The sequence below is a fragment of the Ovis aries genome, chromosome 19 (assembly GCF_016772045.2).
Source record: "Ovis aries strain OAR_USU_Benz2616 breed Rambouillet chromosome 19, ARS-UI_Ramb_v3.0, whole genome shotgun sequence".
NCBI classification, from domain to species: Eukaryota; Metazoa; Chordata; class Mammalia; order Artiodactyla; family Bovidae; genus Ovis; species Ovis aries.
Window position 1 is genome coordinate 27,362,718 of NC_056072.1, and position 26,887 is coordinate 27,389,604.

At 38.3% G+C, this 26,887-nt stretch overlaps 1 protein-coding gene across 1 annotated transcript in view; it reads left to right on the forward strand.

Moving 5' to 3' along the window:
• Positions 1-26,887, forward strand: part of CNTN3 (contactin 3) — a 408,740-nt gene that overhangs the window by 266,252 nt on the left and 115,601 nt on the right. The window contains exons 6-11 of the mRNA XM_015102330.4: positions 15,295-15,498; positions 16,945-17,047; positions 17,557-17,741; positions 21,429-21,565; positions 23,045-23,174; positions 25,803-25,953. Of these exons, the coding sequence (XP_014957816.3) occupies positions 15,295-15,498; positions 16,945-17,047; positions 17,557-17,741; positions 21,429-21,565; positions 23,045-23,174; positions 25,803-25,953 (910 nt within the window). The remainder of the gene's footprint in view (positions 1-15,294; positions 15,499-16,944; positions 17,048-17,556; positions 17,742-21,428; positions 21,566-23,044; positions 23,175-25,802; positions 25,954-26,887) is intronic.

A 26,887-nucleotide genomic window follows, 5' to 3' on the forward strand; every position in this document is an offset into this window, starting at 1 on the left:
TTGTTGGCTTCAACCTAAAGTCATCAGCTGCATTAATCCCCAGCAACAGAGTCAGCCTATCCTTTGAAGATTTGAAGCTGGGCATTGACTTCTCTCTAACTATCAAAGTCTTAGATGGCATCTTCTTCTAACATAAAGCTGTTTCACCTACAGTGAAAACCTGTTGTTTAGTGTAGGCAGTTTCAATTATTATCTTAGGTAGATCCCCTGGATAACTTGCTGCAGCTTCCACATCAGTCCTTGCAGCTTCATCTTGTGCTTTTATGTTTTGGAGATGGCTTCTTTCCTTAAATCTCATGAAACAAGCTCTTTTAGCTTCCAGCTTTTCTTTCTGCATCTTCCTACTTGACTCAGCCTTCTTGGAAAGAAAAGAAGTTAGGGCCTTGCTCTTGGTTAGGCTTTGGCTTAAAGGAATGTTGTGGCTGGTTGATCTTCTATCTAGACCACAAAAGTTTTCTCCATATCAGCAATTAGCTGTTGGGCTTTTTTATTTTTAATAATCCATGTCTTCAGTGGAGTGGCACTTGTAATTTCCTTCAAGAACCTCTCCTTTGCCTTCACAACTTCCCAACTGGCACAAGAAGCCTCACTTTCTGCCTGTCTCAGCCTTCCACAAGCCTTCCTTGTTACTGTGTGTGTGTTAGTCGCTCCGTCTTGTCTGACTCTTAGTGACTCAATGGACTGGAGCCTCCAGGCTCCTCTGTCCATGGAATTCTCCAGGCAAGAACACTGTAGTGACTTGCCATTTCCTTCTCCAGGGAATCTTCCCGAGCCAGGTATCAAACCCTCGTGTCCTGCGTTGACAGGCAGATTCTTTACTACTGAGACACCTGGGAAACCCTCTTGTGGCTTGACTAATAATTAAATTGGCACAAGATAGATTAACCAAAGGAAAAGAAACACATTTTAATTCATGTGCTCAGAAAGTGAATTCAGAAATGGCCAAACAGGCCACTGTTATACTTTTTAGAAATAGAAACAGTACATTTGTGAAGATTTGACAGGACAAAGAAACTGAAGCTCTGGGTTCTTAATAAGTGAAGAATTTAAACAAAGTATGGGCTCCGGGTAGTAAAATAAGGAAATAACAAGGTTTGTTTATATGAGCTTCTTGGCCCCAGATTCCTATCTGTGGTGATAAGGATGTCCTTCTACCTCCAGACACAGGGAGCGCATCTTTCCCAGGAGACATTTCTTTCTTTCTTTCAGAGAGACAGAAACGAGGGTCAGAGTGTATCTCCTGCATTGGCCGTTTGAGTAACTTTAATTCAAAATAATCAATATACCATTCAGTCATATTTTGGGTAGCCTTTCCTGGCCCCCAGCAATTTGCTGTCTTAAGTGGATGCTCTGAACACTTACAGCAGTAATATGAAAGGTCAGTGATCACAGTTCCCCATAATAAATATAATAATAATGATAAGTTTGAAATATTGATTGCAAGAGTTACCAAAATGTGACACAGAGACAGAATGTGAGGAAATGCTGTTGGAAAAATAGCCTCAATAGACTCATGTAACACAGGGTTGCTGCAAACTCTCAGTTTGGAAAATAATAGGGTATCTGCAAAGCAAAATAAAGTGAAACTCAATAAGGTGATGTATGCCTTTATACATGTGTTAGGGAGCAGAGAAATGTGAGGTGGTCTAAAAGCTATTTTTCTGACTCTGTGTTCTATCACTTTTCTGAAAGCCTGCAAACTTCTATCTATATTTGACTTGAACCTGAGGCTGCTATGAAATCTCCAGAGCATACCCTTTAGTGCCTACAGAAATTGGCATTTATAGAGCCCTGCAGATTTGAAGGAAGGGAATTACTTTTGGTGATTGATTTCTTTGGCTCTTGGTTTTTTGTTGTTGTTGTTATCATGTTTATTTCGCTTATTCAGGCATAATTGCACATCTTGCCATAATCAAATATTTATTTGATTTGGATTCATTTGATTTTCATTTGATTTTTTTAATGAGATGACTTAAAACTATTATAGTACTATAATTTATCATGGAGCTACCACTTTTTAAAATCTGTCACTCAGAAAAGCTAGACCAGGAAGGGTGAAGATCCATTTTAAAATAAGTTTTTTTAAATGGTATTCACCCTATTTTGATGAACAGTTTGATATGTTACTAATGATAAGTAGTAGTACTGTTTGTGTGTGTGAGAGAGAGAGAAACATTAATGTCTTTACCTTCCTAAGAACTCATTTATTGTTTTCTGTACGAAGACCCTTGTGATTTGACAGAATGACTTCATCTCCTACTAATAACCTGGTTTCTATTTACCAGTGAAAATGAACATTTATTCTGCTTAAAAAAAAAATCACCTACATGGTAAGAAGAGAAATATCAAGTCCTCAACACATTCCTTAAGAAAATCATTTTAATTTTCATAAAAGAAAATGAGACTTGATGAGGAATGGACAGAGTTATTGTGATGCTGCTCCTTTGTTAACTAGCCCTTAATTATTTCGTTTATTTTATTGTACATTTTCCTCCTCCATAGACTTCTTTTGTATCATTTGCAATCCCATGAAATCCCTGTCTGGAATTAGCTTCTGAGGTTTGATGTGGGAATTACAGCCCAAAAGCACCACCTTTAGATTCATTAAAAGGCGGCCTTCCCATAGATAGCTTGTACTAAAGACAATTTCCATTTTGCAAAGGCAGTGTAAATTTTGCATATCATTTTAATAAGCAAGGCAGGTCAATCAAACTATAATTGGCTCCAATTAGCACTCCCATGAGCTGTAGGACTCTTTACCTTCTCTTGGGCTGCACTTAAAAAGAAAATGTTATTTACTGTCACTGAAGTCATTAAAAATATCCATTATTCAGTGTAAGTGATGAAGCAAGTGCAGACCTGGGCAAAAGGATATGGCATATATTTAAGATCTGTGCACCAAATGCACACTATATCAAGCGTGTGTGTGTGTGTGTGTGTGTGTGTGCGCGCGCGCGCACGCATGCGCTAAGTTGCTTCAGTTGTGTCTGACTCCTTGTGGCCCCATGCACTGTAGCCCACCAGGCTCCTCTGCCCATGGTAGTCTCCAGGCGAGAATACTGCAGTGGGTTGCCATGCCCTCCTCCAGGGGATCTTCCCGACCTAGGCTTTGACTTTTGTCTCTAATGTCTCCTGCATCGGCAGCAGGAGTTCTTTACCCCTGGCACCACCTGGGAAGCCCGTATCAAGTGTAGCAGTGTTCAAAAATGTGTTTGTTACAAAGCATTTTCTTTTAGCATGCACAAGCAAGTAATGACAATGAAACTTCCATGTCATAGCATTTGAGCTAATCATAAAATCACTTTTTAACATTTTCAAAGTATCTAAACTCTCTGAAAAGGTGCATTTTTATAATAAAGATGAGGAAGTCAAGAAGAAATGAATTATATTCCCCAAAGTCTCTTTTTTCTTAACTTCTAACTACCATTTTGTGACTCTCTTCCTGAGTGTCATTGTAATACCAGCAGTTCTCATACAAGCTGGGGGATGAGTAACTGCTGATTGGGTTTGTGGCATGAGAAGTCTTGTCATATCCTCAAAAAGCATCATGATGACTCCATCCTGTCCTTGTGAGATCTCATTTTCTATGAAAATCTGAACCACTTTCTGTAGCAATATCCTTTTTCTTTTGCACCCTTGCAAAGGAACTATGTCAGTAAATGCCTTGCCAGTGTTTTTGCAAATCCATCTCTAAATCTGTCTCCTCTTTTACGCCAGATCATTTCTGGACATTAAGTATTGAATGTCACTGCAGTTGACTCCCACTTGTATTACCTCTTGAGATTGCCTTGTAGCAAGGAGAAAGTCTCACCAAAATTAACTTGAACTAAGGATGAGAGAGAGGAGGTTCATTGAAAAAATAAATAAATAAATGTTCTTGAGAAAAAGGAAGAATGCATATATAGAAGTGGGCTTCCCTGGTGGCTCAGATAACAAAGAATCTGCCTACAATACAGGAGACCCGAGTTCATTCCCTGGGTCAGGAAGAACCTCTGGAGAAGAGAATGACCACCCACTCCAGTCTTCTTGCCTGGTGAATTCCATGGGCAGAGGAGCCTGAAGGACTGAAGTCCATGGGGCCACAAAGAGCCAGCTGCCACTGAGCTCCTAGGCACACACATGTATGTAGAAAGAAAAATAAAAATAGCCTCTAGAGAGGGCAGTGCACATTTCTGCCTCAACAGATATGGAGGAAAGAGTGTCACTTTGGCACCAAATCAATTTTAGCAGCCATGATACCCAGAAGGCATTTGTTAGGATATGAGCTTCCCTAGCAGAAGCAATAAAAATGAAGACAAGGATGGCAATGCCTAGTCAAGTCAGAATGTGATGGAAGATACAGGTACCCACTGAAAATACTCCCCGTTCCTAAAAGAAAATAGTAGAGTCAAAAGTAGTGGTCACAGAACTACTTTATTCCTTGGAAGTTATTACACAATGGAATGGCTGGTATATGCTTCCTCATGGTACTGACCAAAGCAAGAGAGAGAAACAAAGAAATGTGAAGTACAGGGGGCTAATGGGCTAGCATGAGCTCTGTGATTCTTTTTTTTTTTTTTTTTTCTGCTAAAGAAGAACATGACAGCCCTATAAAGAAGGGAGGAGTGAAAATAAATAAGACCACTAAGAGGTCGTCAAACTCATGAGTTTGGTCTAGAGATAATATTAACCTAAAACAAGAGTCAACAAATTAAAGAAAAAAAAGATCAGATAAATCTTTGAAGCTTCCTGAGCCATGTAGTCTTTGCGTCAGCTACTCACTCTGTTCTTACAGCCTGCAAGTGGCCTTAGACGATGATGACTGAATAGGTGTGAGTATGTTCCAGAAGATGTAGTTCACAAAGCAGGGAGCAGTCTGGGCTTGACCTCCTAGCTGTTCCTTGCTGACCTGTGGCCACCTGGTATGAGAGGAGGAAAGAAATGTCACCTTCAGTGTTTTTCCTCCCTGATCATTGTTCTAATCCTGGGACCTTCGCAAGCCAAGCCTGTAAGCCTGTAAATCAGAATGGATTGGAAACCTGTATAAGTAATATTGTCACCAAAAGATATTATGAAACAACTTTTGAAAGACAAGATATTGAAATGTTAGGAGTGGCCATAGATGCCTTCTGCTTCAAGGTGCAGACTTTTCTATCCTAATCCTCGATCCTTTGAAACTCAGATTTTCACTTGTCTACCATTGCTTTAGATTTTTATATATGGTATTTGCCCTAGATCCTCTGTCATTGTGCTGTCATGTGTAAACTAGCAAAATTTCCTTCTCAACTGCATGAATCAGTGTTAAAAATCTTGAGTGACATCAAGCAAGCTCTCAGACCCTTTTAAATGTCTTATTTTAAAGTAGGTCACACTTTCCACTTGGCACCACAGAAAATCGCCTAAGTTACTTGCACAGACCTGCTCAACTGCAATTCTGTTTGACAGAATTTCTTCTAGAAAATGCCTATACAAAGGATTGGATATCTCTCATAATAGAATTTTATAATGGAACCGGAAATAAACCCTTCAGTGTCAGTAATATGGGTATTAATGTATCTCCAGGTAAACACTGAGGTGACATATTTCATGGTAAGTTGACTGGCCTTACACTTAAGTGACTCAGGAAGGCATGTGATTGGAGGAATGATGTCATTCATCAAGTGTTACTTTTTAGAAAGCTGAGGTTCAGTACAGCATTTTGTTAATTTATGGCTTTGATTGGTAAAACCTCTTTGTTCTCTAATAAGAAATATTTCTCATTCCCAATATTCATGTAACATTGTTAATAGAAAGCCCAGAGGCCAAGAAGTTTTGGCATAATGGGCTTGTGATTTACACAAGAGGTTGGGAAAGGTTTCATAAAGCCTAGCTTGTTTGAGTATATAAAATTATCATTTTTATTATAGCTTTGTATTTATCATCATGCATAAAATGATGTTGAAAAGTCTCCAAAGAATGCTGATTTGATATACATTTTACTTTGCAGTATGCAATTAACATTTATTGCAAATGCAGATTTTTGTGATGAATAAAACTCTGAGAGTATTATGCCATGCCAGGTACTTTTTTTTCTTTTTTCAGAATACAGTGAACTGCATAATTTTCTAACATTTTTAATCAGAGTGGCACCGTATATATTTTAACATAGACATACAGGCAACAAATGAAATAGTGCAGATCTTCTTTCTCTTCACTCTAAGACATAAAAGTTATATTTTGTTCCATTTCAATGAGAAAGTCTGTAAAGAAAGGTAGGTTGGTACTAGAAAATTCTGTGTACCACTCATGACAGTATATACCATAACTATAGGTTTGATTTCTTTCCATAAATCTTTGAGGGACTGAATCTTTATATAGAACACTGACTAATTCACTTGCCTTGTGGTTTCATTGTAGCTTAATATCTCTTTTGGAATTACCCCTCCCTACTTGTATTGATCATATAAACAGATTGTGTAAAAGCTATTTCTTCCTTAGTCATTAGCCAGGTAGGCTTTCTCCACTCTTTGTCCCTGGTTGTTTGCTTTTCTTTGAAAATTGTATCTGTAGCATTGAGTGCGCCTAACACATAGTGAACACTTCATTGGAACTGTCATCATCATTTGTATTAGTTTCCTGTTGCCACTGTTACAAATTATCACAAATTTCATAGCTCAAAATGTCACAAATTTATTATCTCACAATGCTGCAGGTCAGAAACCTGTGGAGGAGGAAAAATAGTTTTCCTTCCAGCCTTCCAGCCTCTTGGCTTAGATACCCCCCACCCATAATAAGAGACCAATGAACAGAAGAAAAGCAAGCAGAATTTAAATATAAAACACATATATTATATAAACACACTCTATATATGATAGCCCAGGTGGTGCTAGTGGTAAAGAATCCGCATGCCAATACAGGAGATATAGGTTAGATCCCTGGGTTGGGAAGATGCCCTGGAGAAGGAAATGGCAACCCACTCCAGTATTCTTGCTGAAAAAATCCCATGGACAGACGAGCCTGCTGAGCTACAGTCCATAGGTTTCAAAAAGTCAGACTCGACTGAGTATACATGCATATATCTCATATGTATATTGAAGAGACCCAAGAAAAATGAATAACTCCCTGTAATGGCCAGAGTCACCACCTTCACTAACATTTCCAGATGAAAGACAGAAGGAAATGTGGTTGGGGAGGAGGACAGCTGTTGCGGGAGGTGGTCAGGAAAAGTATGGTCAACAAGATGAAGACCGTTATGTAGATTTCAGTTCTTAAATTCCACATTGATTAGAGCTTAGTCATCCTTTTCTTCCTGGCACAGAGAGAGATTCCCCTTATCAACGTAAACATTTCTTACAGAAGGATAATTTCTACTCAGTTTTCAGAGCTTTACCTAAGTACTGCTTCTTAAAAATAACCAACTTAAAGTGATCCTTATGCCAAACAGACATATTGTGAGGTGCTATATTCTTCTCTCCTTCAAGTCCAACACAGGTCTCACTGGGCTAAAATAAAGGGCTGCGTTCACTTGCTTCTGCAGTTTCTAGAGGCTACCCACGTTTGTTGGCTCTTGGTGTCAGCCAGCAATCCCATCACTGTGTTCTCTGCTTTCCTGGTTACGGCTCTGACCCTCCTGTCTCCCCGTTTTGCTTGTTAGGATGTTTGGGATTACATTTCAGAATTCCAGATCCATCTAAGAGTCTCAGCTTGATCACATCTGCAGATTTCCTTTGTTGTTTGTATTATTTTCCCTCTTGCTGCTGTAATGAATCACCATGAATTTAGTGGCTTAAAACACACAGATTTCTTCTATCTTAGTTCTGAAGGTCCAAAGTCCAAAGCCAGTTTCACTTGACTAAGAATCAAGATGTTGGCAGATGTGCTTTCCTTCCAGAGATCCAAGGGAAAAATCTGATTTCTTGTCTTTTCCTGCTTCTAGAAGTCATTGCATTCCTGGACTTGTGGCCTCTTTCTTCATTTTCAAACAAAAAATTTAGCATCATGAAGTAATCTTTCTCTGACTACAACTTCTGCCTCTGACATCACACATCCTTTCAATGACTCTGACCCTCCTGCTTCACTCTTATAAGGACCCTTGTGGTGACAGTGGGCCCACCCAGATAATCTGAAATAAATGTCCCATCGCAACACCCTCAATGTATTAACATCTTCAGAGTCTCTCCTGCCCTACCAGCTAGCATAATCAGAATTTAAGGATTAGGATGTAGACATGTGCCAGGGTCCAGCCCGGGTGGATCCAGGGTAATTCGAAGGGGAGATGGAATCAGCGTCCTAGGAAAAAATTTATTTAATTACAGATATAGAGAGAGATTAGAAACGGATAGTGTAATGAGAAATATTAGTGGAGAAAAAGAGGCTGAATAACTTGGTTTACGTGGGATACCAATAAAGCTTCGAGACAAGAAGCTTGCACCACCTACGTAGGCCACTGGCGCCCACTTGAATATCGGAGAGTGCCCTACCTTGGGCTCCCTCTCACGTGGAACTTAAATGCCAGGGCAAAGTTAGCAGGCTTGGTGAGCACCCACGCTCCTGATGGGAATTCAGCCAGAAAAACAGGGAACAAGAAAGAACGACACGGGGGAATCAGTCTTTCCAGAAACTGATCCAATTTCTTTATTTTTAGATTTGCTTATATACCTTTTGTTACACATAGAGACAAATGGAAATTTTAAAGTCACGCGGGGGTCAGCAGTCCTGACCTTTATCAAAATCAGGTGCTTCATATAAATGTATACAAAAAGGTCTTAGGGGTTTTACATCATCTTCTCGCCATGAGGCCTGCTGATATTTTATGATCCTTTCTTTCTGATAACGGTCAGCCAAAAAACTTATTTCCCAGGGGTGATTTTTCTTAAACCAGGCACTACCCTCTGAAGGTACCAGATAAAGTTGCATTCCTATAGGGTGAGGGTGTAGTGGGTTACAATCAAGAAAGGAATTTACTTAGCCTAAAGTTTAACATGATTAATCTTAAAGGTTAATACTTATTTCTCCTATATGCTAGTTATATTCATTATAAGGGCAGGGAATATGGAGATTTAGCAGCAAATATTGGCTCAACAAATGAAAAACCCTTCACCAATATAATTTCTAATCAACCCACTATACTATACTAATAATTTTCTGACTTCTCAAAATATTCTGTATTTAGAAAGTTTTAAAGCATCTTGTGCCTCTCACGGTTGGGAGGCTATAAACAATCACATGTGGCTTGACGAACCTGCTCAGGCAGGCTAGAGAAGCTTCAGAGGAGTTTATAAGTTGAAACACTCTTGTCACACCCAGGAATTTTTATTAACTGGAGCTGCAAATTAACTCCTTCTCCGAGAGAGGTGGTGGCGGGTCAGCCCCCCGTAAAGTCCGAGGTATAGGTGAGAGCATAAAACAGTAAAGTAGGCACTCTGGTTTTGGGGGTAGATGCTCGGGAACAGGGGGTCTCCTGAGGCTCAATCTCACCTTTGCGTAATGCTGAGCCTCCTTCCTCATGACCCTTGCCAAGGGCGGAGTTCCTTACGCTGGCTCCTGGCAGACATGTTCTAGAGTAAAAGTATATAAACTCAAAGAATGCAAACTATCCTGTCTACCATTATTAAGCCCGGGATCTCTTTTTAAACTTTTGTTTGCTAGGTTTCTGCCCATGTGTTAGGCATTTGCTTCTAAGTTATCTTCCTAGAGTCTCAAAATCTTTTCTTCAGGACAACCTTTTTCCTATCTCCACAGTGGTATTTCTTTCTGATTTTCCTATTTCCTCTGCTTATTCCAGCTCAAAACCTTAGCGTTAGTATTTTGTGTTGTTAGATTTTTTTTTATCCTTCTTAATTTTCTGAGGATGTCTTTGGAGGAAGCAGTGGAGGAAAACCACTGTATTATTCTAGTTATATCATATTCCAATAGGTGGGTTATTGTACAGTGGTTTAAGGCTACCAAAATCAGACTGATTATGTTCTTTGCAGCCAAAGATGGAGGCACTCTATCCAGTCAATAAAAACAAGACCTGGATCTGCTGGTAGGTCAGATCATGAGCTTCTTATTGAAAAATTCAGGCTTAAATTGAAGAAAGTATGGAAAACCACTAGACCATTCACATATGACCTAAATCAAATCCCTTATGATTATATGGTGGAGATGACAAATAGAATGAATGGATTAGATCTGGGAGACAGAGTTCCTGGAGAACTATGAACGAAGGTTTGTAACATTGTACAGGAGATGGTGACCAAAACCATCCCAAAGAAAAAGAACTGCAAGAAGGCGACGTGGTTGTCTGAGGAGGTTTTACAAATAGATGAGGAAAAGGAAAGAAGTGCAAAGCAAGGGAGAAAGGGAATGATATATGCAGCTGAATGCAGAGTTCCAGAGAGTAGCAAGGAGACACAAGAAGGCCTTCTTCAATGAACAGTGCAAAGGAAAGCAATAGAATGGGAAAGACTTAGACATTTCATCAGGAACATGGGAGAGATCAAGGAAACATTTCATGCAAGGGTGGGCACAATAACAGAAACGGCAAGGACCTAACAGAAGCAGAAGAGATTAAGAAAACTAGGCAAGAATACACAGAAGAACTACACAAGAAACGTATTAATGACCCAGATAACCAAGATGATTTGGTCACTCACCTAGAGCCAGGCATCCTGGAGTGTGAAGTCAAGTGGGCCTTAGGAAGCATTTCTACAAACATAGCTAGTGGAGGTGACGCAATTCCAGCTGAGCTACTTGCAATCCTAAAAGACGATGCTGTTCATGTGCTGCACTCGATACGCCAGCAAATCTGGAAAACTCAGCAGTGGCCACAGGACTGGAAAAGGTCAGTTTTCATTCCAATCCCCAAGAAAGGCGATGCCAAAGAATGCTAGAGCTACCACACAATTGCACTAATCTCACATGCTGGCAAGATAATGTTCAAAATTCTCCAGCCAGGCTTGAACAGTATGTGAACCATGAACTGTTGCACTCGTATGTAAGAAAATTTGGAAAACTCAGTAGTGACCACAGGACGGGAAAAAGTCAGTTTTCATTCCAATCCCAAAGGAAGCAATGCCAGAGAGTGTTCAGACTACCATACAATTGCACTCATTCCACATGCTGGCAAGGTTATACTCCAAAGCCTTCAAGCTAGGCTTCCACAGAGTGTGAACCAAGAAATTCCAGTGTACAAGCTGTGTTTCAAAGAGGCAGAGGAACCAACATCCACTGGATCATCAAAAAAGTAAGAGGATTCCAGAAAAACATCTACTTTTACTTCATTGACTACGCTAAAGCCTTTGACTGTGTGGATCACAACAAAATTGTGGAAAATTCTAAAAGAGATGGGAATACCAGACCACATTACCTGTCTCCTTAGAAACCTGTATGCAGGTCAAGAAGGAACAGTTAGAACCGGACATGGAACAGCAGACTGGTTCCAAATTGGGAAAGGAGCACATCACGGCAATATGTTATCATCCTGCCTATTTAACTTTTATGTAGAGTACATCATGTAAAATGCCAGGCTTGATGAACCACAAGCTGGAATCAAGATTTCTGGGAGAAATATCAACAACCATAAATATGCAAATGATACCATTCTAATGACAGAAAGTGAAAAGGAGGTAACGAGCCTCTTGATAAAAGTGAAAGAGGAGAGTGAAAAAGCTGGCTTAAAACTCAGCACTCAGAAAACTAAGATCATGGCATCTGGTCCCATAGCTTCATGGCAACTAGAAGGAGAAAAGTGGAAGCAGTGACAGGTTTTATTTTCTTGTGCTCCAAAATCATTGCGGACAGTGACTGTAGCCGTGAAATTAAAAGACACTTGCTCCTTGGAAGGAAAGCTATGACAAAGTTAGACAGTGTATTAAAAACCTGAGGTATCAGTTGCCAGCAAAGGTCCGTATAATCAAAGCTATAGTTTTTCTAGTAATCACGTACATGTGTGAGAGTTGGACCGTAAAGAAGGCTGAGAGCCAGAGAATCAATGCTTTCAAACTGTGGTGCTGGAGAAGACTCTAGAGAGTCCCTTCTACAGCAGGGAGATCAAACCAGTCATTTCTAAAGGAAATCAACCCTGAATATTCATTGGAAGGACTGTTACTAAAGCTGAAACTCCAATACTTTGGCCAGCTGATGTGAAGAGCTGACTCTTTGGAACAGACTCTGATTCTGGGAAAGATTGAAGGCAAATGGAAAAGGGGGCAGCATGGAAGGAGATGGTTAGATAGCGTCAGTGGACATGAATTTGAGCAAACCCAGTAGAGGACAGAGGAGCCTGGCATTATGCAGTCCATAGCATTGCAAAGAATTGGACACAGCATAGTGACTGAACAATAAGAAATCAATAACTAAGCCCAAAAAGATTACATAAATGGTGGAAATTTTTCTTCTTTGAGGGGGCATGAGTTAGGTATCAAGATAGGCTTACACTGACTCTGGGATACTGATTTGTCTGGACTTCTCTAGAGGACGGGTACTAAGAGTAAAAGTGGAAAAGTGAGAGAGAAAGTCACTCACTTGTGTCAGACCCTTTGCAACCTCATGGACTATACTCTCCTTGGAATTCTCCAGGCCAGAATACTGGAGTGGGTATCCTTTCCCTTCTCCAGGGGATCTTCCCAACCCAGGAATCAAACCCACTCTCCCACCTTGCAGGTAGATTCTTTCCCAGCTGAAACACTAAGAATAAACCAAAGATCAATTTGTAAATTTGAAGAGCTTGGGGGATGAGGAGCAGGACTCTCTTGATGGAAGTAGTGGAGAGGGATAGTTGCCTGAAAGAAAGTGAGTGAATGGAAATGTTTCCTCCAGATCTGACTGGAGAGGCAGTTTTTAAATACCCCTCAATAAAGGAAGATAGTGTGTTGCTCAATTTCAGCAACACTGTGTGAATTCAGGTTTCCTAAGAGACAGACTACGAGATGGGATCAGAGAATCAGACATTTAAAAAAAGCATAAACAAGCAAACAAAACAGAAAAAGTGCCTGTGAAGGATAAGGAGGAAGGGAGCAGCAATGGGTCAAGGGAGATTCAGCCTGAGATTCAGCTCTGAAAGCTTTGAACAAAGATAGGGAAGGAAGACTTGGGCAGGCAGAATGCCAGAGCACAGTTCTGAAAACATCGTGGCTGTTCTGGTGGGGAGTCCTCAAGCCTTAGTCGCCCTTGTGAGGAATCCTGCAAGGATGGCAGCATTAACACCCTAGGGGAACTTCGTTAGCTGGAAGCAGCCTGTTCTGTCAGGGAGCAGTAGAAGTTTTACTCTCTCTGGATTAAAGAGAGAGGTACAATCATATTGATTTCATGAATAAAACATTTCAAAAAGCAGAATAAGATTGCTTTGCTTTGCTTTCTTTAAAACAAAGAAAGCCTGATTAGTCATGTCATGTCCTGATTCTTTGAGCCCCCATGGTCTGTAGCCCGCCAGGCTCCTCTCTTCATGGGATTCTCCAGGCAAGAATACTGGACTGGGTTGCCATTCCCTTCTGCAGGGGATCTTCCCAACCCAGGGACTGAACCCAGATCTCCTGCATTGCAGTGGATTCTTTACCCACTGAGCCATTAGGGAAGCCTACAACATTGTTTAGCTCTGTAGTTTATTTAGTACTAGTACAAGAGAAAGCACCATCAGGATAGGCAGGAGACCAAGTGTGGAGTGGGTGTTGGAGATACATTTTTGTTTTCATACAATTTAACAAACAAATCACATGACTGAGTAGAATTTCATGAAACACTCTGCTGATATGATAGCCCGATGTAAAGCTCACTCAGTTCACGATTACAAATCAATGTTTCTGAACATCTGCACAGTTTGACATTGAATTGCTAAGCTTTAGAATCGTCCAACATTCCCAGTTGCTTTGAAGGCAGAAGAGAGACCGTCATTTTTCATTTTCACCAGGTGCTTGCTCTTCACCCTGTTTGCCTTTTACATGCTCTTTTCCCTCCCTCAGGAGCACTTTTATCCCTTCATGTCAGAATATTCTCCTGTTTTTTAGGACCTGTTCTTCAGTTATAAGAATGTCATCTCTCCTTCCTCTGAAACCCATAGTAACTCTCACCCAGTCTCCCTCTAACAAGTGGAGAGACCCTACACCATTGGAATTATGCCTTTAATACATTTCTTTGAGTTTGTTATTCATTAAAATTGATTTTTATTGCATCTGGTCTTTAAAGATGCTTTTGGAAGGCATTACAGTATGAAGCAGTGCTACAAGGTTAGTGAAACTGTAAAAGAAAACACCGCCACAGAAAGAAAAAACTAAATAAGCCAACTACAATAACTATACTTACATAATGACTTGCTTCTGAAAAACATGAGCATCTAGAACAAAGCAGCATAATATTTAGCCCTTATTATCACAGAGGAGGAGAACAACAGTTCCTTTAGGGAGAGTTGCCTTGTTCCCAAAGTTCAGGAAAACTAATGTTGGACTTGATTTAGATATTAGTAACATAATTTTATCTTAATTAACTCAATAAATATTTATCGAGGACAGTTAGAAGTTTTTGGATGTTTCCATTTGCTAATTTTAGAAGAGGAAGGCAAGCAGGATTAAAATTTGACATCTCTTTTTATTTGCCAAGTGGTGGGAGGACAGATAAGTAAATAGATCGTTATATAAAAGTGACAAGTAATTTAAGTAATATCAGCATAGAGTTGCTCTGTATAGAAGCACTTACTCAGAATGAGAGATAAGGAAGAATTCTCTGAGTAGGTGATTCATGATGTTGGAACCAATCTTCGAAAAACAGTTATAAGTTATTTCGACAGAATGAGCTTTGGGTGTTGAAAGGGGAGGAAAGCCTTGAACAGAGCAAAAGGACAGTACAGGCTCTGAGAGCAGCATGTATAAAGGAAAGACCCACAAACAGGAGACATTCATAGGCTTCTCAACTTCTAAGGCAATAAGCAGGGGCTTAATCATGCATGGTCTCATTTTCAAGGTAAGCAATTTTTCATTATTCCAAAGAGTACCGAGTAATTGCCGGAAGTGTTATAGCAGGAGGTGGCATGATGAGATTGATAATTTTGAGAAATCATAGAGCATGTAGTGTGGAGACACAAATTAAAAGGGAGCAAGACAAGCCAGAGAAACTTGTTAGGAAGTATCTAGAGTAGTGATAATGAGGCCAGTGATAATATTGCTCCCACAAGAATGTGGGTCGACAGTGACCTCCATAGAATGCAGAATGAACACAGCATCATGTCATGTAATGGTTTCTCTCCATGACCTGCAAGAAAACACTAAGTGTTGCTTTGCAGTAAAGGTGATTTCAGATATTTTAAATATATTATAGAAGGTTTTCCTTCTTGATGGAATTTCTTTGCTCTAAAAATTTTACTAGAACTGTCATATGCTTGGATCTTCAACGAATATCCGTCATTTGTCGAAGAAGATAGTCGGAGATTTGTCTCTCAAGAGACAGGCCACCTCTACATAGCCAAAGTGGAGCCGTCTGACGTGGGCAATTACACGTGTGTGGTGACTAGTGCAGTGACAAATGACAGAGTGCTGGGCTCCCCAACGCCTTTGGTGCTTCGTTCTGACGGTAGGAAAAATTTCAAGGGGCAAGTCTAACTGGAAACGCCGTTGCGAATACAAGACAAAACAAATTAGGAAAAGTGAAAAGTATATCCTGCAGAATTATTTTTATTTTTTCAGAACAAAAAATATTTATGAGTATAGTAGCTAAAATGATTCCATCAACCTGTAATGTAATTCTTACTCAGAATTGGCTTCCCAGTTTGCAGGGGCTGGTACTGACTGAAAGTGAGGAACTGCTTATAAAATTTTTTAAAGAATTTCAAGATGGTGGCACTATGCCTTAAACCAAATATGAACCCTCCAAGCCTGGGGGTCACCTTGTATTCTCATGATGTCACCCATCTTGACTTTCGCCAGCCTGAGATTATTAAAGTTCTAGATATTTTGTTATAGGTTAAAAAGCATCTATAAATAAAATTAAAGGGGAAAAATTGTACATTAGATCCCTAGAATTTATTCATCTTATAATTGAAAGTTTGGTCAGTGTATCTGACCAACATCACCTCATTTCCCCTACCCCTACCAGCATAGGGATTATAGTAATGCTGTGTTGTGTACTTGAAATTGGCTTAGAGAGTAGATCTTAAATATTCTCACTAGAGAAAAAAAATTATTTGTAAAAATTGAAAATAGTAACTATGCGAGGTGTTAAATATATTAACTTGACTGGTGTTATTATTTCACAATGTATACACGTATGAACTCATCATTTTGTGCACCCTAAAAAATGACATTATCCAGTCTTTATTTGTCAGTCATACCTCACTAAAACTTGAGGGGGAAAAAGGAAAACATATGTTTCTTTAGCCCCTCAGTGATTGTTTCAAGGGAGCCCATGAACTGCAAAGCAGATTTATAAGCCTGGGTACTGTCCCAGTTACACAAAACAATATCTGATACAGCACAATGCCATGAACACAAAGTATCTAAGTACTTCTTTCCAGTCAGGTATAATTGAATTTGACCTTTCTTGTTTATTACATTACCATTTCTTGACTTCAGGGAGCTATTTAATAAGTTTAAGGTTGGTGTCTGTGCTACCAGGGTACCATTAAGTAAATTTCCTCCCATAATTTTTGCTCTTTAGGATATTTTAAGAAGTCATAGTATATTGTATATTGAAGTTTGACTAGGAATTTCCAAATTGAATACAGAATAAAAAAGCCTTCCATTTTATATAATGTAAAAAAGGTCTAGTTGTTTTCTTGAAACTCCTCTGTAAGCTATAACTTATAAATCATGGAATCCAAAGTTTCCACATGTTTAATGATATTGTATATTTGGCCCAAGGTAACACAACTTCTAAAGGTACCTACCAGATGGCAAGTCAGTAATTTAAATCATTAGGAGGAAGTACTTCAAAATAGAGCAAAAAATTTTTTATTTAAGAAAAATGGGAGAATTCCAAAGGAAACATTGAAACCATTAACTTTGTATTGTGTGCTTACAGGTGTCATGGGTGAATATGAGCCAAAAATAGAAGTTCAGTTTCCAGAAACTCTTCCAGCAGCTAAAGGTTCAACTGTGAAATTGGAATGTTTTGCCCTTGGAAAGTAAGTTTTATAACATTTACACCGATATGCAGAAACATTTGGTTGCTGTGAGAGATCAAGATAGCTTTTGACAGACTCTTCTTTTCCTTATTTTCTAAACATTTCTTTCATTTAGAAGTAAAGGAAAATTAAAATAGAGGGGAAATTCACATATATAATTTAGTTTGAAATTTTAAAGGCAATTTGCAGTAAACGACTGTGCCTGCCTAATTTCATAAACTAAATTGGTGTTATTTTTCTTTCGCTTGTTCATTTGTTGTATTGTAATACTGTGGGAATGCATTTTCTCTAAATTATTAATTAACTCGAGAAAATGCAAAGTTTATTTTATTAAAATATCGAGTTAAAGAGTTTGCATTTGCAGGTTTAGTAATTGATAGCTGACTGTTTCTACATTTGAAAAATCTGTGCCATTTTTATTCTATCCTAACAAAACTTTTATTTTGTCAAGCCTAAAAGGCTTCCAGGCATTGCTTAAATAGCAAATAACTTGATAAATTTCTTCATAGTCCTGTACCCCAGATTAATTGGAGAAGAAGTGATGGACTGCCTTTTTCCAGTAAAGTTAAGTTAAGGAAGTTCAGTGGTGTGCTTGAAATTCCCAACTTCCAACAGGAAGATTCAGGTTCCTATGAATGCATTGCTGAGAATTCACGAGGGAAAAATGTTGCCAGGGGGCGTCTCACTTACTATGGTAAGCCCTCACTTTCAGCATATTGGATTTTTACCTTTTGCTCTCTCTATAAATTATTAGTATTGGGGTTGGAGGCTGGGTAGAAGATTTTAGCAGAATCTCAATGTCCAGCTTGTTCTGTTCTATATTTTGTTAAATGGGGATAAATATTTATCATAAAAGGAATTAAAAAGAAAGAAAATTTTGCAATGAAGTTGGAGACATAATATATTCTTGCTGTATTTTAAACTGATTCATATGATAATGAAATATTCACTTTTTTGGGGGGGGGTTAAGAATAGCAATTTACTTACTTAACCGAATCAAGGAGAGATCTCCTTTCTGTCTGCTACTACCTCTAGAAAATGGGATTTTATATCTTTCTCTGTGATCTTTACTAAGCAGAAAGAAACTGTCTACTGGGAAAACTTGCAATTACTGCATTAGTCCAACCACATAAACTCAGGCTTGCTGGACCTCTTCAGTAGTATTCTATGCTTTCCAATAATAAAAATATACCATGTTTGCTGCCTTTAATTTGTAGTCACATTTATTTTATGTACTGTTAAATTTGGGTAAGAAAGGTTAATACAATTACCTTTGTTTAGAGTCTATTTTTAGGAAAATTCAGGTCAGTTCAGTCACTCAGTCGTGTCCGACACTTTGTGACCCCATGGACTGCAGTGTGCCAGGCCTCCCTGTCCATCACCGACTCCCAGAGTTTGCTGAAACTCGTGCCCATTGAGTGGGTGATGCCATCCAACCATCTCATCCTCTCTCGTCCCCTTCTCCTCCTGCCTTCAATCTTTCCCAGCATCAGGGTCTTTGGAAAATTAGATTATCTTTTTGTTCCCAAACTTGTTTTCAAATCACTTTTATTTAAAAAAATAATATTAAGTATTGTTATGAAAGTATGATTTAGAAAGTAGAAATAAATCATTTTATAAAATGTACTATAAAATATGTGAAGATGTAAACTCAGTGAATGTATTTTTGCAGTTTAACCATTAAAAACATTGTAAAATGAATGAAAATTGATCACTTCTGTGAACGGAAAATGACAATATAGTCTATTTATTTTAAAAACTTAAAATTGAAATAATTTGCAATGCTAACTTGTATAGTGTACATAAATATTGCAAAGAGGAAAAATTTTGCAAAGACAACTATACAGACAAGTAAACCCTCTTCAAAAGGATGTGAACTTTGTAAGTGCATTACATCTGATTAGATTGACACTTGTTTTATTGTAAGTTTATAGGATCTGCCAGGAACAAAACGGAGGTGTGGATTGATAGCATGAGCCATTCTGTGTTGTAATTCTTTCTTCTAATTACGAGATTTGGTTAGAATACACAGCACCAAGTTGCCGTTTCCCAGATGCCATGTTCTACATATTGGTGGGATGATATGGATATGTGTTGGGGGCACCTAAACCATGTGGTTATATGGCTCTAAGTTGACCACAAACAAGTCCAAGCTTAATTTCTCCTTTCTAAACGGCCAGTACCTGGCCCACTTAATGTTTTAGTAGGAATGTTTTTAGCTCTGTGGAATGGCAGTCCTGCACTAATAATAAACCCTTGTTTGCTTGTTTGGCAAGACATTCAAAGCTAAGCTGACATTTAAGTGTCTTATAATCAGGCCCTGGCTCAATTTCTCTGTGGTGTTTCTTTCTGCCCTTACCTTTTCCCTTTCTCTGCATGTTGATTTCCCTGACAGTCATAGAATGGCTACCAGCAGTGACCAGCACATTAGTTCTTGTGCATGCTTCCTTTCTCTAAAACATCTTGCAGCTCACTTCTCAGATCTCATTGGCTGCGTGTTCATTCCTAAACCAATCACCAACAAGGCGAATTGGCTTAAACAACTTACAAGCCTTTTTTTGGAACACAGAATATGGTCAGGTTTCCCTCGATTTTGTAGAAGAGAAGATAATTCAATAAAAAATTAGGGCATCTTAGGAATAAAGAAGAGAGAAAATGGATACACAATAGGCAACAAACATCATCTGCTATACTTAGTAAATGACGCAGATGGTTGCTTTAGTCCATTTTTATATGTACCTAAGAAATAAATTAGAGGGAACTCCTGGTGGTCCAGTGATTAGGACTCTGCACTTTCATTGCAGGGGTCACAGGTTTGCTCCCTCATCAGAAAACTAAGTTACCATATGCAGTGCAGTGTAGCCAAAAAATAAAATGAAAAAAAAAAATCTCAATTAAAAAAAAAGAAATCAGAAATCAATTAGAAAGTTTCATGAAAGTTACTTTAAAATTCTGTCTGAAGTCTAGTATATTCAATAAATGCCTTGCAGTTCTCTGATTATCTGCTCTGATATTTCATGTAAAAAATGGTCCAGTAGAATATTTGAATCTCATATGATGGAATAAGGGGATAAATCACATTATGTGGCAATTGCAATCTTAGGATTTGCTTAGTCCAGCAAATTATCTTTCCATTTGAAGAACAGTACCGTGAGAAGCCAGTGGAAAATTTTACTAGAAACTTGAGCCTCAGTCAAGGGATCATATGTGAGTCTATTGTCGTCTCATCCCACCTAGGCTGATTAATTCCTGAAAGAAGACAGTGTGTTTCAATATAGAGTAGAGAGGAGTGATTTGGGACTGAATTATACTTCAGATTGGGCAAGCCGTTTATATTTTATAAAAAGACAAAATAAGGTAAAACTTCGATGGGTACATTTTCTCTAAAAGCTGAATAGCTGTAGTTTCTGTTTCATTTATAGAAAAGGCAATTTTATGAGATATAAACAGAAAGACAAATCTTCCCATGGTTGAAATTAAATAGAAATAGATAAAATCTTTCTTCATATGGAGGATGCAAATGTGAACCCCGAAGTACACATCACATGTATAATGCAATGTGGAACCGGGAAGACATCTCACCTCCTAGTCTCAGAGCTAAAACATAGACTGAGATTTGGCTGAATATACTTTGAATGTTGAGTGACTTTCATTGTGAGTGGTATGTTGCTTTCATCTGTAAAAGGACTTCCCAAGTGTCTTCAAAATGTAAGTAAAAATGATAAATCCACTTGATGCAACTGATTTGCATACATAATTTAAAGTTGCATGAGTTATTTCTTTTTCATAAAAAATCATTTGATTCAAATTGAACGAATTTATCCATCTTTCCCTGCTTTCATTTTAATTTGCACAGAGGTTCATAAGATGTTCACTGGTTTGTATTTAATTAAGAGTTATTTCTAACTTGAAGGCAATATTTTTTTTTCTTCTGCTATACAAGTTTCTCTTCTATTGATGCTGATTTTTAGTGCATAATTAAGACTGGTATCTGCCGTCATTCACATATTAAGTTGTCATCAGTTGTGAGCTCATAATTCAAAAATGTACTTGGACAAGAAAATCTATATAGTTTGTGTACCTGCATTTTTCTGCTGATATCTGAAGAACGTAATACAGTGCCCAGAATTTTGAAAACAGAAAGCATAATGAATTTGACTCAGGAAAGGGCAGGTTGTAACATCCATTCTCAAATCTAGAAATGTTTCACATACCCACTTAGTAAATACCTAGTGAATTAAATACAATTTAGCCACTTACATTACATTAGTTTACATTAATCTGTTATTGCCCATAGTCATATCCACTTATACTTATGTGGATAAAGTATTTGTTTTTTATTGTGGAGTGGTTTGAATTTCTTTTTTTTTTTTCATTGCAGCAAAGCCTCATTGGGTTCAACTCATAAAAGATGTAGAATTAGCAGTGGAGGACAGTCTTTACTGGGAATGTCGGGCTAGTGGTAAGCCCAAACCTTCCTACCGATGGTTGAAAAATGGAGAAGCCCTTGTGCTTGAGGTAAGGTCATGTGCCTGGTTAATACGCCTTTTTCCCACTTTGTATAAATGCCTTTTCTGGTACCATCTGCCAGAGTAAACTGGTGAGTTTGCACACATTCATCTGAAGAGTTTTTATCACATTCATCTGAGAAGTGGTGCAAGGGAAAAAAGGATAAAATCAAGTACCCAGTCTTCCAAGGAGGAAATATTTTCAGTATTGAATTTCATTGGAGAAAGATTATTTTATGAATTTAGTTCATGATATAAAGTCAACCTATGAACAATGCAAGTGTTAGCTCTTGTATAATTTATAATCAGTTCTCTGTGTCCCTGATCCATGGATGCAACCAACCAGGGACTGTGAGGTCCTGTAGTATCTGCAGTTTTCAATGAAAAAGTATGCAAGTAAGTGGACCCCCCCATAGTTCAAACTTTGTTGTTCAGAGGTCCACTGCACTTTTTTTTTCATTTTGAAATTAGAGAAGGCTTTATTTTAATCATACGTAGAATGTGATTTCCATTTTTCCTGTTTGATAACATGGATGGCCTCTGGAGAATAAGTGTATCAGTTATATCCTTACCTTGTTAAATGAGTATTTTCTCAGTCACTTCTCAAGCCACGTAATTTTTGCACTTTTTAAAAATTGTTGTACTAAGTCACTTATGTTCCTTCAGATTTCTCCACATAACCATTCATAATACCTACAAACCTTAAATAGATATATGTTTTCCAGCACCCTTTTTAATACACAGAATTTATTATGTCTTCAATTTGCATGATTTTATTTTTTAAATTTTTTTTAAATTTTACTTTATTTTACTTTACAATACTGTATTGGTTTTGCCATACATCAACATGAATCCGCCACAGGTGTACATGAGTTCCCAATCCTGAACCCCCTGCCACCTCCCTCCCCATACCATCTCTCTGGGTCATCCCAGTGCACCAGCCCCAAGCATCCTGTATCCTGCATTGAACCTAGACTGGCGATTCATTTCTTACATGATATTGTACATGTTTCAATGCCATTCTCCCAAATCATCTCACCCTCTCCCTCTCCCACAGGGTCCAAAAGTCTGTTCTATGCATCTGTGTCTCTTTTGCTGTCTCGCGTACAGGGTTATCGTCACCATCTTTAAAAACTGGTGAAAACCTTTCCAGTTCATGGGTGGGAAACCTGGTACATTTCTTAAAATCTGCAACTTTATCCATAGGGAAAAATGAAATAGTTGCAATATTTTCCATTTATGCTTTGTTATTTATTTTACTTATATACTTTTTGACTGCAGTAGATTTATGAGTATTTTTAATGTCTAGCTGTTAAGTCATTCTCAGCATTTCAAATAAGGGAATCATTTAAATTTCAGGTCAGATTGCCTAATACTATGAGGGAAATTAAGGACACTGTTGCATGATTGAAATAATATTCAGTGGTTATCATTTTTCATCTAAAATGGTATATACATTTATATGCAAGGCATTTTTATTATTGTCTAGGAGAGAATACAGATAGAAAATGGTGCCCTTACAATATCAAACCTAAATGTGACCGATTCTGGCATGTTCCAGTGCATAGCAGAGAACAAACATGGTCTCGTCTATTCTAGTGCTGAGCTCAAGGTCATGGGTAAGACCAACTTTCTCATCTTAATTTATTTTTCTTAAATCCTCCATTTTTGCCAGAAGCAGAAATATTTACCTTTCATATTAGATTCCTACATCTAATAACCTTTTCAGTATCGCAGCAGAATCATGCAGAGTTTTTAATCGAGGCATACAATTTAATGATTTCTAAGGAAAAGCAGCAATTACGGCCAGAATTAAACCCAAAGTTGGAAATAGAGAAACAATAGGGAGAGAGTGTTGAGCTAAAACATCCTTATCCAGCACCAATAGTATGAACTAATTAGTACCTTTTAGGAGAATAAGTGACTCTGGTGTTCTCAGTTGCTGGTCCATAAAAGTAAATATCAAAATTCAAATCAATAGTTTATTGATCCAAAAGGAGTTGTTGTCTTTGTCTTTAATAACTCTGCTGGAAGCTTCAAGTTTGGGGCACACCAGAGCTTTAACTAACCGAGGCTCAACTACTTAAGAAAGAAAATGTTATGTTTAGACCCATTGTCCAGAAAAGACACTGTAAGGTGCAAATGACTTCAAGTCCAACCAAAATTGTCAGGGCATAACATATAGTATAGATAGGAAAGAAAGAGAGGAGGAAGAAAGGAAGGGTAGGAGGGAAGGAGGAGGGAAGAGAACAAGGAAGAGGGTGGGAAAGAGGGAGAGAGAAGGGGAGTGGGGAAATTTATTGTTCATTGTAATTAAAATAGAGAATTTGGATTTCAGTTTGATTTGACTCAGGGTTCTAACATCATCACCACTCTCAGGCCTCATATGATGATCCCCAGGACATTCAATTTTCATTATCAGAGTCAATCTAGTGAAAGAAGGATAGCTTTCTTAATTGCTTAAGTGCAAGTCACAGTCCTGATTGATCTAACTCAGTGCTTCCCTACTGGGGACGGTTTTGCACCCTGGAAATAGTGGGAAATGTCTGGAGACATTTTTGGCTGCCACAGTGTAAGGGTATAATAACAAAGGATGGAGCCTGCATATGCTCCTGGCATCTTGCAGACAGATGCCAGAGAGACTGCTCAATGTCCTTCAGTGCCCAAGATAGCCAAAATGTTATATGTTTCATGGAAAAACACTGGTTTAAGGAAAACAGGTGTCTCTTGGTGCCTGGAAGTTAGAAACACATCACCTGTACCAAGCAGACTAAAGCCTGGGAAGAGCAGATCATCACCTGAAAATCTGGCTGGCATTATCCATGACAGAGACATATGGTATTACAACAGACAGGAGGTGGAATGTGCACATATCTGACGTTGAAGCCTGCTGTACTCTTAATTAGTCTTATAAACCATAGTTGATTCATCTTAAACCAAATCAATCTCTGCCTAGTGTTGCATGGGGTTTTTGTATGGGAAAAAAATATGACCTATGTTTAGAAAGAGATTATACTAATATATAAAGATATTTTTGGCTTGTTTTAGTAAAAATTATTCTCTTAGACTTGGAGAAGGCAATGGCAGCCCACTCCAGTACTCTCATCTGAAACATCCCATGGACGGAGGAGCCTGGTGGGCTGCAGTCCATGGGGTCGCGAAGAGTCAGACACAACTGAGCAACTTCACTTTCACTTTTCACTTTCATGCACTGGAGAAGGAAATGGCAACCCACTCCAGTGTTCTTGCCTGGAGAATCCCAGGGATGGAGGAGCCTGCTGTCTATGGGGTCGCACAGAGTCTGACACGACTGAAGCGGCAGCAGCAGCAGCAGCAGCAGCATTCTCTTAGAATCTTAATTTTTAAGGCCAGCAACCTCCAAGATAACATATCTTCTTTATCTGCAATCACGTATAGGTATCATATAATTCATTGTATGATATCCAGTTATTAAAAAATAAATTATATTCCCTGGGATATGCCATAGGAAAGAAGATTAGATATTTATAGAAATGCACTGAGTTCTTAACTTTTTTCCACATTTGCAGTAAAAGGAAGATGATTTTCTGATTAACATATACTTTCCTTCAAATGATATATCATTTTGTCTCTTGAATGTTCAGAGACATTGTTTCAAGATAAGCATTCCATGCATTATTAGCAAACGTGTTTTCTACAGATGATAGTAATTAATGGAATATTGTAACATAGTGTAATAATGCATGTTATACTTCTCCAACTTTGAAGTAAAAGCTAACCACATGAAAATTTTATAATAGATCTTAATAATGTTTATACAAGGGAATAAGTGTTCAGCACTCAGCCTTTACTCAATAAACATTGCTGAGTACCCACTGACTGTCAGGCACTGCGCCACACACTGTCTTTGAAGTCACGAGAGAGACTGACCCTGTTATCTTTATGGAACTTTCAAGAACATTCTATGATAAATGTTTTTAGTGTTATTAAATTTGTGACTGAGCTATTTTAAAAGCTCATGGTAAACTTAAAATTTTCATATAAAGTAACTGTCTCAAGAATTAGGACTTGCCAGAAAACACAATAGTAGGAATTAGCTTTTGAGCATTGAAAACATCTTGTAAGTGGTCCCCAGTCAGTCAAATAAATCATGTAGTAATAGCTTACCCGTCAAGAACCTTTAAAAAAAATCATTATAAAGTCAACCTTTGGAATTTATGGGAATTTAAAGAAATAAAATCAAATTCATATTCTTTCTTCTTTTTCAGCTTCTGCTCCAGATTTTTCAAAGACCCCAATGAAAAAGTTGATTCAGGTGCAGGTGGGCAGTGAGGTCAACTTGGATTGTAAACCCAGAGCTTCCCCCAGGGCACTCTCCTCCTGGAAGAAAGGAGAGGTGATCGTTCAGGAAAGTGAAAGGTATTCTGTTGCCCATAAAGGTGGTGATTTACCTGCTTCTTGCCTTCCATAGCAATGCTGAAGGAGGCTTTCAACATGAAATGAAATACAGTAGCATTTCAATAAAATGTGAGGTGTTCAGGAACCACAATAGCAGTATTTTTGTTTGTGATACTCTTGAGATGATACTAATCAGGTTTTGAAATATAAAAACAGATGTACCTCACCTCTTCCAACATAGAGTATTTTAGAAATGAGTTTCTTCCCCATTTGACTGGTAAGACTCAAAACTGGAATGACAAAAGAATGCAGGCCCTGGACCCAGGCTCTCTCTCAGCTCCTGGTGGCCCAACGTCTCAGGGCAAAGAAAATAGAAGACAGCAGCATACGCCCGATGAATATCAATCTTGTTGCCCTATGTTGAAGTAATTTTATGGGTATTAGTTTAAGCAAAGGCTCTCTTGATTTCCTGACTGCTATGATAACATTTAAAATGAAGAAGCAGAATAGGGCTTAGTTAAAAGCACAGATTTTGGAGCAAGACTGTCGGGTTCCAATCTGTATTCTTTTACCAGATCAAGGAAGTGACTTACTCTTTGTGTGTTTTGAGTCCTCATTTGTTAATTAATAGAATTAGCACATATATCACATTATGAGGGTTGGTATGTGGATAAAACCCATAAATATCTATACAGCACTTAGGTCAGAACCTGGCAGAGAGTAAACATAAGTATTGGGTATTGTTATTATTGATTGAGTACTTCCCCTTGGAACCTTGTGCCGAAAGCTTCTGATAAGTGGAATGATAGCTGCAAACATGTCCATGTCCTTCTTCTGGAGAATTTGATTATATTATGTCACATGACAAAAGATAATGAAAGTTAAAGGTGAAATTGAGGTTGCCAACAACTTAAAATGGGGAGATTATCTTGGATCCTCTGGTTGGGCACTTGAA